Here is a 17,705-nt window from a genome sequence, read left to right as displayed (position 1 = left end):
GGCAGGGGCTGTTTCCTTCCTGTCCTGATGCAGACCCCAGAGCGGTTTCAGTGTTGTGGTTCCCACCGCTCAGGGGCAGATGGCCTCTTGGCCTCTTGACTTCTTGGATGAGCCAAGCGCAGGAGATGCCCAGTGCTCCCAGTCCCCGTAGAGGGGTGCAAGGGGGTGACAGACTCATTTGCCCTCCACACCCAGCTTGTCCCACAACAATCTCCCGCTGCAGCAACCATGGCGCCCACCTCAGGACAGACATGTGTCCCTCATATATGGTCATGAACAGTGCTGGAGAAATTCATTGGAGGGCTAGCCTGTGTCGGAGGGGGAGATAGCTCCGGATAGCGTCTAAAAAGGTGCTGCTGCTTCTATTGGCTCCTCCTGCAGCTGGGTCGGCATCTGCAGGGGTATATTAGCCTCCTGGCGTCATCGTCCCTGTCAGTGCCCAGGAGCCGTGACAGGGAGTGAGGTGCAGCTCAGGATGGGGAAGGAGGGACTCCTGTTCTTTCAGGTGCTGTGGCTGCTGCCCTGGGTGCAGCTGTGCAGGGGTAAGCCTGGGGTCCCTTGTCCCACAGCCTGGGGTCAGCAGGCAGCAGCGCGGTTGTTGGGACACCGCTGGGAATGGGGTTTCTTTGCAGGTGCCACTGAGGCGAGGGGGAGAAGGGGCTTCATTCAGCTAGTGCTATGCCTTTCCCTATGTCCCTTTGGTTGGGAGAGAGGGATGAGGGCCTGGGGACATGGCACCGTGCAGAGGTTGATGGGCTGGGGAGGAGAGGGTGCCTGGTGCAGGGCTGGATGTGCCGTATGGGTGGGCATGGGCAAGAGGCAGTGGGAGAAGGTGCTGCAGGCTATGGGGTGCTCAACGGCCCAGCAGGTCTCTCACCGGGCACCCCCAGGCTTTTTGCAGCCTGCGGGGAGAGGAGGGACTCTCACACCCACACCGCCCTGGGGATCACCCAGAGGGTGAAGGGTTCCCATCCACGTGCCCGTGATCCAGTCTGGGCCGCGGAGACCTCTCCTGACCCATCCTGTGTTGATATTTGAAGGGGCTGCAGAGGTGAGGCTGGTGAACGGCGGCAGGCGCTGTGCTGGGAGAGTGGAGGTGAAGCAACAAGGCCAGTGGGGGACCGTGTGTGGTGTATTCTGGGACATGAAGGATGCTACGGTGGTTTGTAACCAGCTGGGTTGTGGGTCTGCTGTGGGAGCTCCTAAGTACGAATACTTCGGGCCAGGATCTGGCCCTGTCTGGATGTTTGGCGTTCACTGCCGCGGCACAGAGCGTGCCCTGTCTGACTGCACAAACAGAAGAGAGTACCAGGAGGACTGTAACCACAGTTTGGATGCTGGAGTGATCTGTTCAGGTACGGGGCCAGCCAATCGCCCACCTTTGCGGCTGGGGTGGGGGAAGGCACCTGGATGTGCCCTCAGGGAAACGGGGGGCACTGGGGAATGGCCTGGTGTGGCTGGTCACACTGCTAGGCTGGGACAGTCATTGCTGGTTTCCTTGAGCCCTGAGGAAGGGCCAGCGGGAACCTGCCCTTGCCTGACCCCTGATGTGGCGCAGCCCACCCTCTGTGGGTGCCCTGGGCCCGCAGCCTCTGTTGGTTCCCATCTTTCTCCTCCCATTCAGCCAGGACCTCTCTCACAGTGCTGAGGACCAGGTCCCCTGAGGCCAGTGGCACTGAGAGCAGCTCACGCGGCCACCCACAGCCCCGGGGCAGGGTCTCCTTGGGCTCTGGTGCTCTGGGTGCTGCCATGCCCGGTGCCAGGCTTTGAGCCGCCCCTGGGGCTGGGGGTTTGGGAGAGAAGGAAACCCACAAGTGCCGTGCTGATGTCTGAGGAGCAGCAGGGGGGCCCTGGCATGTCTGGGACACCAGCACCCCCTGGGAGCTCTGGGGGGGTGTGGTGGGCTTTTTGCCTGCAGCTGCCTTGGAGATGGGACGTGGGCATGTAACTGCCAGAGGGCTCGAGGGACTCCTAGGAGTCTTTGATTTCTCCAGGATTTGTCCAGCTGACTGGAGGTGACAGCCCCTGCTCAGGACGCGTGGAGATCCATAGCAGGGGCAGCTGGAGAGCCGTCTGTGACTCAGACTTTGGTCCCAAAGCCGCTGATGTGGTCTGCAGGGAGCTGCAGTGCGGCGCAGCCCTGTCCGTGGTTGGGGCAGCTCCCTTTGGAGAGCACGCCGGTCCCATGTGGAACGGACTACTGCAGTGCATGGGGAATGAATCCCTCCTCGTCTCCTGCCCCAGGGGACCTCCCAGGGACCAGCCTTGCACCCACGGGAACGCCGCTGGCATCATCTGTACACGTAAGGATTCCTGCTGGGGCGTCAAACAGGAGGGTGATGCTGGGGACAGGGGAGTAGGGCAGGGAGGGTGCTGCGCCAGGCGTGAGGATGGCAGGCGTGACGTGGTTGCCTGCAGCCCTAAAGTGATGCAGAAGGAAGAGAAGGGCAGGGTCTCCTCCGCTTGGCCTCTCCTCCAGCTGCTGAGGGAGCGAGAGCACAGGTCTGCCCTGCCTCGTCCTTCTCTGTTCCCAGAGTACACGGGGTTCAGGCTGAACAATGGCACAGCGTGCGAGGGGAGGGTGGAGGTCCAGGTGCAGGGGACCTGGGGCAGCCTCTGTGCCTCCCGCTGGGATCTCTTGGATGCCCACGTTCTCTGTCGTCACCTCAACTGCGGGTTTGCGGAGACCATTCCCGAGCGAGGGCGCTTTGGGAGAGGAACTGGCCCCATCTGGAGAGATTCATTTCACTGTAACGGGACTGAAGAGCACCTGGGGCAGTGCTCCATGACCACCCTGGGGGCCTCACCCTGCTCCCGTGAGGATGAAGCCGCTGTCATTTGCTCAGGTGAGTGCTGGGAGAACAAAAAATGGGTTAATTCCATTTCCCTCTTGAATGCAAGACAGCAACCCAAAGCAGGGTACCCCGTGCCAGTGCCAGGATTCCACCAGGAGCAATCTGGAGGGCTTTCCCCACTCGGACTGACGGCTCTGCTGTGGGAGAGCAGAGGACTGAATAGGGGCAGGTGTCTTTGCCATTCAAGGTGGCAGTTCCAGCCCTGGATCCACGGCCAGGACTCCACCATTCAGACTCATCCATGGTGGGATGGGCCTGGGACAGGGCTGCAGGGCTTGTCCCCACTCCTCTGGCTGCAGACGGCCCTGTCCCAGCCCCCCAGGGATATGCTCAGAGCCCAAGCTGACCACCACAGGGTCTGCCGGGGTGCCCCCAGCAGGAGCAGCACACCAAGGGGCTGAGCTTCAAGTGGGGCTGGTGTTAAAGGGAAAACACGCGGATGTGGTTACCGCTGGGCTTGCTTTCATTACCACTCGGAGCTGGGCCACCACCCCAGTGAGTGGCAGAGAACCAAGCGATACAGCATGGCTTATAGACACTTATCAAACCATTAGTTGGTGTCTGAAGTTTTTAGGAGTTTCCTTTGGTCCTGTCAATTCTGCAAATCCATCACTTGACCCTGTCCCAGGGGATTCATCTCCTCGGTTCCAGGCTCCTCCTCGGATCGTGATCTTCTTTCTGCTGCTTTAACTCACACACTCCTTCAAGCACGCTTCGTCTTTGAACAAGCAATTCCTATTCACTAATTCTGAATACTCTGATTACTCCTAGTAATATTGAATACTAATATGAATATTCCTATTTGTATACTAATTTTTCCTAGAAACACCCACATTTCTGGGAGCACCTGTGTGCACAAATTGATCATCTGTTGCTTCTCTGTTCTGCCACTGATGAACTTGACCAAGTTTTAAACCAGCCTTGGATCAGGGCTACACTAGGGACGAGGCTTGGTTCTGCCATTCAGCAGCTTCAGCACTTTAAAAGTCTTAATTTAAATTTCTTAATTCCAGATACATTTTCTTTAACAGACAGGCTTTGCCCCCTGCTCAGCACAAGCCCCAGGCTTGTACCGCTCGCTTGGGCAGGCCCCCCTCGCTCTGCTCCCTGCCAGGGACGCCGGCTCCCGGTCCCCATTCCCAGGGACACGGACAGGCAGAGCCATGCGGGCTGTGCTGGGTCTCAGCAGTGACAGTGCTGAGGCTGGGCAAAGCCTGTTGTGGCACTGCCCACCCCTGGCCCACGCTGGTCCCTCCCACGGGACCTGCCTTGGCAGGGGGATGCTCTGTGACTCTGCCCTGCCAAGAGCAAGGCTGGCACCTCATTCAGGAAGGCTCAGGAAGTGGCAACCAGCCCCATGGAGCCCTGGCCCAGGAGCTCCTTGTGGAGGGCTGGGGATAGGCAGGCAAGCTCCAAGGATCAGAGCCTGGAGGCATGCCACCAATGCCACCAAGGCTGGACCATGGCTGCTCTTCCCAGGCCCAGCTGACTCCAAATCCCTGCGACTGGTGGGTGGGGAGAGCCAGTGTAACGGGCGAGTGGAGATCTTCCACCACGGGACATGGGGCAGAGTCCTGGATGACAACTGGGACATGCAGGAGGCCAATGTGGTGTGCCAGCAGCTGCGGTGTGGAGCAGCGACGGCAGCCTACAAACCCCTGAAGGCTCAGAGAGGGAGGGGCCCCGTGGGGCTGCGAGGGGTCCGGTGTGCAGGGCAGGAGACCAGCCTGACCGCCTGCCGCACCTCCCTGCCCAAGAATGCGCGGGTGGCGGAGATGATGGAGGACGTGGGGGTGGTTTGCTCAGGTGAGTGGCACTGCCCAGACCCCCCTGCCCATCCCCCCCCGCAGGCTCTGGGCTGGGTGGACACCAGCCCCTGATGGCAGCCGGGGTTTCTTCCCACCACAGGGAGTTGGCAAATCCGGCTGGTGGACGGGCCTGGGCGCTGCGCCGGGAGAGTGGAGGTCTACAACCAGGGCAGCTGGGGCACTGTCTGCGATGATGGCTGGGACCTGCTTGATGCCACCGTCGTTTGCCGCCAGCTGGACTGCGGAGGGGCAGTGGATGCCGTTCGCTTCGCTCAATTCGGGGCAGGCTCCGGGGAGATCTGGCTGGACAACGTGAACTGCTCTGGGAATGAATCTGCTCTCTGGGATTGCCCAGCAGTGTCCTGGGAGCAGCAGGACTGTGGGCACAAAGAGGACGCAGGAGTCATCTGCTCAGGTGTGTGCCAGGAGCTGTGGTGGGATCCCTGTGCCTGGGGAAGTGGGAACAAGGGGAAAGCTGGCAATGGCTGAGGCTGTTCCTGGCTGTCTCTGAGCCCCTCCTGCCTCAGCCTGTCCTGGGGGTGCCCCTGCATGAACCTCCTTGGTCCCACCAGGTGTCCCCAAGGGTTGTCAGGGAGGGCGTGGGTGTCCGGCCATCAGGGACATCATTGTCCCCTGGCAAAAGGGAGGTGCCTCTGCCCAGCTGAGAGCCTGCTCTGTGTGTGTGTGTGTGTGTGTTGGGTGAAGAGGCTTCTCTGCCCCCAGAGCCCCAGAGTAGCCTGTTAGGTTTTGGGGTCTTTCCTCCCAGATTTCATGGCCCTGAGGCTGGAGAACAGCAACAATTGCTCCGGGCGGCTGCAAGTTTTCTACAATGGCACATGGGGTGGCGTTTGCTCCAACTCAGTGACTCCCAAAACGGTGTCGCTGGCATGCAAGGAGCTGGGCTGTGGGAACAGAGGGTCTCTGGAAATGCGCCTACCCTATGGTAGGGTGTCCGGCCCCACCTGGCTGGATCACGTGCAGTGTGAGGAGAGAATCAGCTCTTTCTGGCAGTGCCCCTCTTCTCCCTGGAACCCACAGTCTTGCCGTGACCTGCGAGATGAGACCTACATCACCTGCAACGGTAACTGAGCTACCTGGGCACATGCATCCCCCCCAGCCCATGCTCCCTGCTGGGTGCCATCAAGCACAGAAAGGGGGCCACCGGGGCTTTTACTTTACTTGCCAGACCCTGCTGCTGCTGGTGGCACAAATGGGACTCCAGCTCGCAGAGCCCCACACGTTCACCAGCAGTTGCCAGCCAGGCTCGCAGCAGCACCTGGGGGTCTCCAGGCGAGGTCTCCAGAGAGACCAGCCAGGGCCCCAAGGAGCATACCCTCCATGGATACCCTCCTGCTGCTCTGTGAGCCCCGACCCCTTTGGGGATGAGCAGTCAGGGTCCCCCACATTGCCGTGCATGTCCCCTGTGTGACCACCGTTGAGAGTAAGGCGATGCGGGGAGGCAGGAGCAGAGCTCAGCCCCACTCTCTGCTGTATGACCCTCCCCTCAGCAGCCCCTTCACTGCAGCATTTCCTTCTGTAGGGAGTTGGACAGAAGCGCCCCCGACCCTGGAGCCCCCATGCCCAAACTCCACGAGCTGCACAGGTAGCTGCTCCTGTGTGTGTCCCCCTCACCTGGTGGGGCTCTGCCTGCTTCCTGGTGCTCTGGGAGGTCTCTGCCTTCTCCAGACAGGGAGAAGATTCGTGCCATGGGAGGCGAGGACAAGTGCTCGGGCAGGGTGGAGATCTGGCACCGCGGCTCCTGGGGGACGGTGTGCGATGACTCCTGGGACATGCAGGATGCTGAGGTGGCGTGTAGGCAGCTGGGCTGCGGCCCTGCGGTGTCTGCCCTGGACGAGGCTGCGTTTGGGCAGGGGATGGGCCCCATCTGGCTGGAGAAGGTGGAGTGCCGGGGGACAGAGCTGTCTCTGCAGGATTGCTGGGCACAGCCTGGGGACAGCGGTGCGTGCCGGCACAAGGAGGATGCTTCTGTGCGCTGCTCGGGTGAGCTGCGGGGCTGGGAACCCTCACGGGGCTGTTGGCGAGGAACCAGGGAAGGTGTTTTCCCCACTGGGTCCTATCGCACCTCCAGAGGTCCTAAGAACAAGGCCATCCCTGTGGGGCACGGGAGCCAGCTGGGCAGCAGCCCCTCCAGTGGGGCTGGATGTCCTCTGGCTTCTGCCTGCAGGACCCTGAAGCCCCCAGGGGCACCTACCAGGCTACCTGCACGCATCCTGCCCTATACCCAGAGCAGGACCCTGGACTCTGTCCCCACCACCTGGAGGAGGGGCAGTTTGGGTGGGATATGCCAGGAACAGACGCACACACACACACACACACGGCATGTCTGAGAGGAGGCCCCCTGGTACCTGCACGCCCACCCTCTCAGCCCAACTCCCCTTCTCTTCCTCTGCAGCTCCACTCAGAACAGCAGCACCAGCTTCCCAAACAGGTATCCTGTCCTTCCCACCAGCACTGGCCCCTTGCTGGGGCGTGAAACTCCCAAGAAGAGGCATGGAGGTAGTGGTGGTGGGGGCAGGGGTTGGGGAGGGGTGTCATTTACCCAGTTTCTCCATCACTCCATTGTCTACCCCAGTGTAGTGGAGGTCAGGACCAGAGTGTCCTATCCCCCCACCTCTCCCAGGCTTGCTGCTGCCCTTTTTGTGTTCCTGCCACGCAGATCCCACCCCAGAGCATCTGACTGGCAGCAGGAGCATCTCATTACCTGTCGTCATCTGCATCATCCTGGGGGGCCTTCTCTGCCTGCTCCTGGCCCTCCTGGTTGGGCAAATACAAAGCGCCAGGGCTTGGCGCAAAGGTGGGTCCTTCCTCAGTGGCCCTGGGGGAAAGATGCGCCATGGCAAGGCCAGGGGTGCTGTGAGGTGCTGGTGAGTGGCACAGGCAGAGCTGGGGGGGATAAAAGTGTGTGCCACCTTCGTTCCCGTGTATGGCCTCGCTGCCTGACCACAGGCCACCAGCAGCAAGGGGCAGAGAGAGTCCAGACACAGGAGGAGTTAAGGATGGGGCAAGGACAGAAATGGGAGCAGAGGGGAGACAGGCGAGGACATCACACTGGCGGCACTCGGGGCAGGGGGCTCTGTGGCAGGGGCGGGTGCCAGGAGGAGCACAGGGCAGCAGGGTCAATCCCCACGGCATCAGGCCCCCAGGTGCTCGTTCTTCTGCCCAGCCCTGACCTCCCCACGGCAGGGCAGGGGCTGTGCTCTGGATCCATGGGGCAGAGAGGGGGCAGATCCAGCGGGAGAGGGAAGATGGGAGCTGCTCCAAGCTCAGCACGTGGGCTTGGGGCCAGAGGGGCACACGTACCATCTCTGGGCGGCGGGTGCTGCCCCAGACCATCTCCATGCCCTCACTGGGGAAGTGGTAGCTGTGACCAGAGGGCAGCGGGGCTGTGCTGTGACGACGGCCTTTTGCTGGCCCAGTGGACCAAAGCTGGGGGAGCAGAGCATGATCCTGTCCCCTCTCTGCCTGTCCCTGGTCCAGCCCTGCCTCTCTCTGTGGGCTCTGGGACATCTTGGGAGCCCTTCCCTGCGGCTGTGTATGAGGAAATCAATTACAGACTGGCGTGGGAGAAAGAGGCGAAATTCAGGGGCTCAGGTAGGTGTGGGTCCCTCATGGGGGGCACATCTGCCAGGGTCTGCCTCCTCACCCCCAACCCATGTCCGTCTGCAGTGGTGGGTCTGTGGGGAGAGCAGCCAGGTCCTGAGCCCAACAGAGGAGCTTCCTCCCCACCAGCTCTTCCCATCCCAGCTGGGAACAGCCCCCCTCTGCCTGCCTCCGCACCCTGTGTGACACCTGAGGGGTGAGGGAAGATGCTCTGGGGGCCACTCTGGGACAGCATTTGTCCCAGGGCAGTGGGGGGAGTCCTGAGCCCTTCTCCCCACTCAGCCCTGGTTCCGTGGGTCCCCTGTCCCCAGTAGCACTGACCACAAGCCTGGTCAGCAGAGTGCTCACACCTGCTGCACCTCTCTCCAGGCTCCTATTCAGAGGGGTTCCCAATCAAGCTGCAGCCCTACCCCCAGGACAGCAAGGAGGAGGATGGTCTGGGGCCAGCACCAGGTAACGGTGTGGGAAGGAGCGGCTCTCGCCCCCCTGGAGATGTGTGAAGAACAGGGATGTCACCATCAGAGTGGAGGAGGACATGGCGGGGGGGAGTCTCCTGTGGTGCTGCCTGCATCAGTGCCTGAGCCCTGTGCCCTCCCGTCTTCCACTCTGCAGGTTCCTTCTCACTGTCACCGGGTCCCCTCTCCTTTCAGATGTCCTTGACCCGCCTGGAGGTTACCAAGCAGATGGCTATGATGATGTTAGGGAGGCTTCTGGCCCTGGGGAGGATCCTGTGTCCAGGCAGGGAGACTGGGAAATGCCCGTGGCACCAGAGGAGGGAGCAGGGCCCATGGATGCACCTGGAGGTGAGAGGGAAAGAGAGTGCTGCGGTTCCTGGGGCACTATCCCTGGTGCTGGATGAATACTGAGAACCCAGAATCCTGGGATGGGGGAACCTGCCCCGGGAGTTTTCCTTGGGGAGGGCAGGGGGGTCTGGGCATGGGAAATGGAGCTGAACACCTCAGGACTGGTGAGAAGAGAGGAAGGTGATACGCAGACCAGGAGGGGCACCTGTTCATTGCCCTGCCTTGGTGCCTGCAGGGGCAAACCTGCCCTCCCAGAGAAGTGCTGGGGCTCCTGGAGCTGTGGAAGGTGCCTGGTCCCTGTCCCTGGAGAGCGCAGGCTATGACGATGCTGAAGAAGTGTCTCTGGCACATCCTCCTGAGGACACAGAGGCTGTGGCACCAGGGAGGGATGCGAGGTCAGTGCAGCTGGGAGAGCTGTGAGCAGGAGGGAACCATCCCCCTTTTCCCACGGGTAGCAGAAACAGCCAGGCACCCCCTGCTTTCATTACCCTGTTTTTATGCCCCGTATTTGTTCTTACTAAAAGCCTTTTGGGGGTTTGAGCCAGAGCTGGTGCTCAGTGGTGTCTCCCTGAGGCTGCTCTGGAGGAGCAGAATGCAAAGACAAGGCGCTGGGGAAGGGGCACGTCTCAGGGGGAGGGGGCTCGGGGTCAGGCTGTGGGGCTGCAAGAGCCCATGGTCCCTGGGGAACATTCCTGCTGATGGAGACAGTTCCATCCTGCCAGCCACAGTGTCCAGCAAAAACATCGCTCTGCAAATTCCCGTGAGTGCCCATCTCTTCACCCTGGGGTTCCCCAGTTGCTCTTCTCCCCCCCAGGACCTGCCTGGACCGTGCTGGTCCCATGGCAGAGCAGCCACAACAGAGCTTCTGTGTTGGGGTGAGCCCTAAGGTGGCTGATGGTGCCCTGGGCACCCTGGCCAGCCCCACAGGGGATCGTGGTCTGTGAATCACCTCCCACAGTGGTAAGGAGACAGCTTGATCCCCTCACTGCCCTGGTACAGGGCGCAGAGCCACTCGCTGGAGCGTGTGGAGCTGGGATTGCCCCTTCAAGGACCCCCGTCTCCACAGGCTGCTCCTGCTGCCTCGGTCCTTCACGGATCCCAAGTGCTCCTGTCACAGCCCCAGAGCTGTGAGGCGCCACAGCATCCCCAGGACCCCTCCCCCTCCTGTGCTCCAGCCCCATCCAACTACCCTCCTGCAGCATCCTTTGGGTTTGTGTCGGTGCAGCACCTGTGTGCAGATGCAGGGGGGGTGGGAGCAGGAGGGACTGGGGGGACCTTTGCCTGGGAGGCAGAGGAAGGAGAGCCCATGGGGAGGAAGAAAGGATTCCCAAGAGACGTGAGCTGCAGCCCAAAGCTGACATCCAGCCCCTGGCTTGGAGAAGACCCTCCCTGGGAGGGGGCTCATGTGTTCCTGTTGCCATGCCTGAGGGTATTTTGTGTCCCTCCCAGAAAGCAGGCGCTGCTAAATCTGAGCCAGGGTCCCTCTCCCTCAGCTGGGGCTGTCGCCTACCCCAGCTCCCATGGGCAGAGAAACCTTTCACACAGGGCAGGGAGAAGGATTTGACACCTTGGTAGGAATGTGCAGCCCCGACTGCCCTCCCTGCTCCTGCTGGTGCATCTCCACAAGCCTCAGGCCCTGACGGGCTCTTCTGCTGAAGGCTGGAAGGTATGCTGGGCGTTCATGGCAACGCTCCCTGAGGGAGCAGCGACAACAGGGTAGCACTGCAAACAGCAGGATCCGGCCTTAGAGCACAAGAGGTTAGGAGGCCCCATGGTGTCAGCTACTGCAGTGGGCAGCATCTCTTTCAAGGACGCAAGTGGCCCAAACAACAGCGGGAACAGCTGGTACCTCCGTGAGCAGGGACACGCTCGCCATCAAGATGGGCATGTTGGGATCAACAGGCTCTGCTGCCCCTCCTTCCTCTCCCACACAGCCGTCAGAGGAGAGAGACAACAGCACAATATTTATTTACCTCTGCATAACGAGAGGACCAGCACCTTTGCTGGTGCCGTGGGCTGGCACTGGGAGGAAATAGGGCCACCAAGGTCTGGCTCAGGAGATACGGCACATATTCACTTCTCTCTACAGGCACCTGACAGAAGTAGCCACGTGTAACAGCCAGCAAAGCCACCAGCCGCACTGAGCAGCAGCGGCATCAAATGCGTGAAGTCCCGGTGTCGCTGGGTTTGTTCCCATGAAAATACAGGCTCCTGTCAGGGCTTTAATGAAAGCCTGTCCGGTTTTATCTGCATGACAAGAGATAAATAAAAATCCACTGATCAGCGGCTCACAAGAACTCGAAATGGCTCGGATTCTTCACTGACGTTATATATTTCTCAAGGATTAGACGTGCTTATATCTTTACGGGACGCTGCCTATAGAAAAGAGACCTGTTGTGGGTCAGCTGTGAAATGACCGAGGGCAATCCACCTGAGTATTTGCTTTGGAAGCTGCCCCAAGAGCGGGCGGTCACCTGGAAGATTTTCATCCTGACTGTTCCTGCTTTGTGCGCTGCTCACCAGATAGTGAGTACATGGGGCTGGATTATCTCTCCTGTTTAAATACGCTGTGAGGACACTTCCATCCTGAAGCTGTTTTGAAAAGAATCGATGACTTGGACGCGCTGCCATAACCGAGGAACATTGACGTAGGAGAGGTCAAGGCTGCCTTGGCGATCAATGCACATCAAGGGGTGGCATTTGGTAGACCCTTAACATAAAGGTGCTGTTCAGGGAGATCCCATCTGCTGGTTTTGTGGTCTCCAAACAGACGTGCCCATGTTTTTGGAACAGGGGCACATTTCCACCTTTTTTGGTTTGACAAAGAGATGGGCAAGAAACTTTAAAGGCAGGTCTACAGTGTAGCTCATCCTACTTGTGCTGTCCCCTTGCAACCTCTCTGAGCAGGGCAGACAGCCCTTCTGGAAGTTTCTCTCTCATCCCTGCAGTCTCCTCCATGAGGCTGTGGAATATTTACCACATTGGTTTTCCAAATACAGTTTTAGCCTGGTCGTTCTCCTCTGGCATTGACCTGCCGTGAGGTATCCTGTTGTTTTACAGAGGGAAATGGATGAAAAAGAAAAATGCCTTGAGTCCCTGAAGCACACAGATAGAGGCACGCATGACAGAGATAATACGCAGGAATAGTACAGGAAAGACGGAAGAGGGACCGACAGCAGTGATGAGGCACAGGGCTCAGCCAGCCAAGTGCACTGCCCAGCCCCATGTTATCCTAGAATCGTGGAATCGTTTGGGTTGGAAGGGACCTTTAAAGGTCACCCAGTCCAACCTGCCTGCCATGAGCAGGGACATCTTCAACTAGATCAGGGTGCTCAGAGCCCTGTCCAACCTGACCTTGAAGGTTTCCAGTGCCAGGGCATCTACCACCTCGCTAGGCAACCTATGCCAGTGTTGTCTTGCCTGTGTCATGAAAAAATCCGTCCTTGGATCTGGTCTGAAACTACCCTCTTTTAGCTTAAAACCATTCCACCTTGTCCTATTGCAACAGGCCCTACTAAAGAGTTTGTCCCCATCTTTCTTCCAAGCCCCCTTCAAGTATTGAAAGGCTGAAAAAAGATCCTTCCTGAGCCTTCTCTTCTCCAGAACAAAACCCCCACCTCTCCCAGCCTTCCCTCACAGGAGAGGTGTTCCGTTCCTTGGATCATTCCCTTTCTTGTACTGAGGACTCCAGAGCTGGACATGCTACTCCAGGTGGGGTCTCACCAGAGTGGAGTAGAGGGTGAGAATCACCTCCCTTGACCTGCTGGCCACACTTCTTTCGATGCAGCCCAGGATGTTGCTGGCTCACGTCCAGCTTTTTATCCAACAGTACCCCCAAGTCCTTCTCTGCTGGGCTGCTCTCAATTCCTTCACCCCCTCCCTCCAGCCTGTATTGGTATCACTATTTATTTCACATGGGACCAGCACCTTTTGTACCCTTTTCTGTCGACCTTCATCTTTATGCCTCCTTGCCCCCCCCTTCCCCTGCACGTCCCTTAGGGGTTTGCACAGCTCCGCTGATTCCCACATCCTTCCCAGTACAGGGTCCCCCCAGTTCACAATCTTGGAGAGTTCAGGCTGATCTTCCTGGAAATGGTGCCCGTGGTTTCTCAATGGCCCATCTGAGCCATGAAGTTTCTTTCTTGCCATTGTGGCTGTGTTTGATCTCTCAGGTCTGTGTCTTGATACATATTTATTTCTGGCTTCCCCTTTGTCTATCGGTTTCCCATTCGACAGCTGCTGCCCCGACCCCACAGCCCAGGGAAGGACACAGGATGGTGGTGCCCATCAGCGCTTGCGTTCTGCTGCCCTGAGCACTCTCAGGTCCCCCCCAGACCCCTGGGAAATATCCCCCTACAGTTGACCCTGCTGAAGACATGAAATCACAGAATCATAGAATCACTTAGGTTGGAAAAGACCCTTAAGTTCATCACACGCAGTGGGGTGAGGAAAAAATTCCTAAGGTAAAAATCAGTGGTAATGCCCAGACATATCTGTAACAGAAGACGAGAGGGGACATGGACACAGACACGGACACACGCAGGGACACGCAGTAGCTTTGCTGAGGGGGTTTATTGGTCATTAGAAAGAAATGGACCGGGGCTCCCAGGGGGTCAGGTGGGGTCATCCAGGGATGATCATCTCCTCATGCCGCTGGAGGGGGACAGGACAAGGGTGTCACCACCAGTCACAGTCCTGAAAGACAAAGCCGAAAGGAGACTCCCAGTGTCTGCTGGGACAGCACAGGGGCCTTATCCCCATCACCTCGCCCGGCAGAGACCTGGGGAAGGGAACTGGAGCCCTCAGTACACCCAGGACAGGGCTCGGCTCTCCTCAGAGAGAGATGACATGCAAAACCCCTTACCCCAGGATGCCCCCAAATCTCCCAGAAGCCTGCCCAGCCCTCATGGTGATCCTGGGGCTCTGCAAGGCGCCAGAGCCCCTGCCTGGCCTGCACGGTGACCCCCTGGGTCCACAGAGCCCCGCTGAGCACAAGGAAAGGCATGGGGGCAGCTCTGCCCAGCTCACCCTGGGACATGGATCATGGGACGGTCCCCCGTTCCCCTCTCCCATACCCAAGGTCTGCCCACCCCACAGGGCTCAGGAATCCCCTGGGGCCCAGGATGCCTTGTGGGGCAGGAGACACCATGGTGCTGCTCACCTAGACATGAACCATAGCCATCCGTTTCACACGCAAATACTCTAACAGCTTGTCAGCCAAAGCAGGCTGGGGAGAAAGAGAGGGTTAGGGACATGCTTGGGTGCACTGGGATGCACTGGGGCACACTGGGATGCCATGGAGTGTCATGGCCATGTAAGGGAGGGACCAGGGCCAGCAGAACTCATGGTACCCACCTCAGCTGTCTTCAGTTCATCCCATTTGACTAAACTCTCCTGTAGAGAGACCATGAGACCTCACTGGTCACTGAGGTGTCCCCCACCCCAGCCAGGGATGGGAGAACCAAAGTGCTCTCCAGTTCCCCAGACTGGCTGCCCTCCAATTCCACCCCTCTACTTACATCCGAAAAAAGGCTTTCATCGACTTTCGACAATGCCTAGGGAAGAAGAGAAAACGGGTGGTCGGTACTGGAGCTTGGTCAGGCTGTGCATGGGGCACACGTGTCCCCAGTACCCCCAGGCCCATGACTTCCTGTGGGTCTGAGTGGGAAAATCCCTTCTGCTCCCCCACCCAGATGCATTTCTCCAGGTTCCTCTGGGATACCTGCTCATCCAGGGCCGGGGTGGGGACTGACCTAAGGGCAGGGTGGGCAATTCGGGACCTCCAAACAGGAGGGGTAGGCAGCTGGGGGGGACCCAAAGACACTGCACTGGGGTGAACTAGCAGACTGCAGGGGACTGGGCTGGGGGTGTTGAAGGGACAGGACTGCGTGGGATGCAAGTAAGGGGTGAAAGAGTTCAAGTGGAGGGGCTACGGGGATGTCAAGCACAGCGGATGGTGGGGGCAGAAGGAAGAGGACTGCAGAGGACCAAACCGAGGGGACTGGGAGAGAGTTTGGGGGGGTGGGTTCAGGCAAGGGAATTTGGTGACACTACCACAGTGGACAGGATGAACAGCAAAGGACTGAGGGGAACGATGTGAAAGAAAGGTGTTGTGAAGGATCGGAGGGAGGCCATTTGGGGACTGCAGGTAGGACAGAGGGGAGATGCCAGGCAGGAGATGTCTGAGGGACCAGAAGGATGGGATGGGGAGTCCCAAAAGGGAGGGATGTGGGGGCACCAGGAAAAGAAACGGGTGCAGGCCGCCCCAGAGAGCAGACAGGTCTGACCACCCAGTGAGGAGCCTGGGCAATAGGCACCAGAAGCTTAACTGCAGGAGGAAGGGCAGGAAGAGATGGAACTGTGGCAGGGAGAAAGCTTCATTGCCCAGGGACGGAGGTGCAGGGGAGGCCGGAGGCACTTGGGAAGGGGAAAGGCCAGGTCAGGGCATTTCACGCTCACCACCGCAATGTCATTCCACAGGAGAGCTGACGTCCAGCAGTCAAGACCCATCCCAAGCCTGGACACCCCCACCTCCCCCTCCCCGTGTCCCTGGGGACTCACCTGAGCATCTTCTGGGGCGCACAGCAGGATGGCGCACAGCAGGGCCACGCTGACAACTGCGACCTTCATCTTCTTCTGTGGTGCAGCGAGCACTGAGTGAGGCTGCAGGAGGTGAGGGACACATTTATCCGTCCCAGCCCTCCTCCTTGCCCACCCCCAAAAGCCCCCAGGGCAAGGCCAAGCTTGGCACAGAGCCAGCCCTGGAAACAAGCCCAGCCTGGGCACAAGCTCACCCCTCCTCCAGCACGGGCCCAGCCACCTTCCCCGGCACCAGTCCAGCTTCCTGCATGGGGCAGCTGCACCTGGAAGGGTCCGGGCATCACGAGGCGGCGAGGGGGCTGCACAGAGTGCCCCTGGCAGCCAGACACCCTATGGTAACGACCCCCTGCCCCGACATGGAACCACCCTCCAACAGCCCCCCGGAGCCAGATCCCCCCACCTCCCAGTGCCCCCCTCATCTCCCAGCAATGCTGCCTGCCAGGGCCACCCACCTCCTGGAGCAGGCTGTCCCACCACAGCTCTCCTAGAGTCGATGGCGGCCTCAGACTAGGAGTCTCCAAGCAAAATTGTCTCTGCCCCCTCTCCAGCCCCGTGGGGCAACCGGAGGTGGGACTGACGCCTCTGCTTGGGGCACCATAGACCCAGGGTTAGGGGGCACTGGGAGCTGGGAAGGCAACGAGGGGCATGGGCAATGGGGGCAGCCGGCTGCCTGGGATCTTCAGTGGCTGGAGGCAGTGGGGAGCACTGGGGAACACCGGGCACCGGGAGACAAGGTCTGGGCTTGGGGACCCTGCGGAGGTGGGCGCCGTGCCCAGCTCCAGCCCAGCCCGCTGCCCTTGCACTGCTGGCCCCACCGCGGTCCCGGCCGCAGCCACGGCCCCCCCGGAGCAGAGACCAGAGGGGAATCTCACCTGCCCTGGCCCTCACCTTGCCACTGCCTAGGGCCACCACCATGCCCTCCCAGGCGACCTATGTCCCCCCCCTGCAGAGATGCCCCCGCATGGTGGCTCCCAGCGATCCCAGCGCCAGCCAGTCTCTGGCTCCAGCCTGGGCTGTGGCTGGGACGTGGCTGCGGTTCACGCAAGGCCCTTGTCCCCACAGAGTGTCCCTTCAGCACCCTCAGACTTGGCTCCGGTCAGCACTGCCCTGAGCAGGATGCAGCTGCGCAGAGAGAAACGATGAAGCAGACGCGTGTCCCCAGCAGCTGCTCAGAGCTCCCTGCGGGGACTGAGCTCCCTGGGCAGAGTGCGCAGGTTTGGCCCTGTGGCATCTCGGCTGAGCCATGTTTGCCCAGGGCTGAAGGCACAAGGAGCCCGTTCAAGCCGGATTGGTGCTTGGCTCCATGGCCTGGTCAAGGCTGAGGGCAAAGCCGCCTGGATGCCTGGGATCAGTGGCAGCGGGCAGAGCCCACGCAGAAGGGCAGTGTTGGGGGTCGGGGCAGGAGTAGGTCGCAGGGGTCCCGCACCCATGGGGACAGGCTGGGGGCCTCAGGCCGGGACATTCCCAGGAGAGCAGCCCGACGGCCGGGCTGCCGCTCTCCTGTGGGGAAGCCCGCTGGCAGGGGAGCCCGCAGCAGTGGGGCTCAGAGCAGCCTGGGCAATGGAGCTGCCTCCCCAGGGGCACGGCGTGTGTGTCCCCTGCCCCCCTGCCTGCCCTGCAGCTGCCCCTCCCTTTCCAGTGTTGGTGTCCTTCACAGCACCCCTGGCCCACACAGCACCACCCTGGGAGCGCTGGGCACCATCCTTTGGCCAGGGTGCGCGGGAGCGCTCTGGGATCCTACACCACAGGTTCAGCTGGCCGCTCGGGGAGGGAGAGACGCCAGTGAATCTGCTGGCCTGGCTTGCACAAGCCAAGCAAGGCCTTTTCCAGCAATCCGGCACTGGTGCGCCCGTTCTTCCCACTCATTGCACTCACACCATTGGCCCTCACTGCTCACTTCAAGAACGCAGTGGCCCAAACAACAGCGGGAACAGCTGGTACCTCCGTGAGCAGGGACACGCTCGCCATCAAGATGGGCATGTTGGGATCAACAGGCTCTGCTGCCCCTCCTTCCTCTC

At 60.1% G+C, this 17,705-nt stretch overlaps 1 protein-coding gene and 1 long non-coding RNA gene across 13 annotated transcripts; one reads left to right on the top strand and one right to left on the bottom strand.

Annotated features, from left to right (window-relative positions):
* The first annotated feature begins 445 nt into the window (after positions 1–445).
* Positions 446–15,682, top strand: LOC130145575 (antigen WC1.1-like). Of its 12 annotated transcripts, none has more exons than XR_008820608.1 (16): positions 446–542; positions 1,041–1,355; positions 1,995–2,846; positions 4,335–4,661; positions 4,764–5,078; positions 5,430–5,744; positions 6,204–6,266; positions 6,350–6,664; positions 7,077–7,112; positions 7,341–7,478; positions 8,162–8,275; positions 8,654–8,737; positions 8,935–9,087; positions 9,323–9,482; positions 10,537–10,753; positions 11,177–12,419. XR_008820608.1 is itself a non-coding variant. In XM_056330532.1 (16 exons), the coding sequence occupies exons 1-16, from the start codon at positions 476–478 to the stop codon at positions 10,425–10,427; spliced, it is 3,297 nt and encodes a 1,098-aa protein (XP_056186507.1). In that variant the 5' UTR covers positions 446–475; the 3' UTR covers positions 10,428–11,034. The 12 variants fall into 12 exon arrangements, 9 of the variants coding, with proteins under 9 accessions (XP_056186507.1, XP_056186503.1, XP_056186505.1 ...); XR_008820609.1 differs by lacking the exon at positions 11,177–12,419 and adding an exon at positions 10,898–11,026; XM_056330532.1 differs by lacking the exon at positions 11,177–12,419 and having other exon boundaries at positions 1,995–2,303; positions 2,535–2,846; positions 10,154–11,034.
* LOC130145577 (uncharacterized) lies at positions 13,660–15,736 on the bottom strand. The gene is made up of 5 exons (XR_008820611.1): positions 15,649–15,736; positions 14,607–14,642; positions 14,443–14,481; positions 14,249–14,314; positions 13,660–13,782 (listed from the first exon to the last, which is right to left on the bottom strand). It is a non-coding gene; the product is annotated as an uncharacterized LOC130145577 (long non-coding RNA).
* Between the last annotated feature and the right edge of the window lie 1,969 nt (positions 15,737–17,705).

Source organism: Falco biarmicus, chromosome 3 (assembly GCF_023638135.1).
Source record: "Falco biarmicus isolate bFalBia1 chromosome 3, bFalBia1.pri, whole genome shotgun sequence".
Taxonomy (NCBI): domain Eukaryota; kingdom Metazoa; phylum Chordata; class Aves; order Falconiformes; family Falconidae; genus Falco; species Falco biarmicus.
Note: the sequence above shows the minus strand (reverse complement) of the source record. Positions and strands in the feature narration are given on the sequence as shown.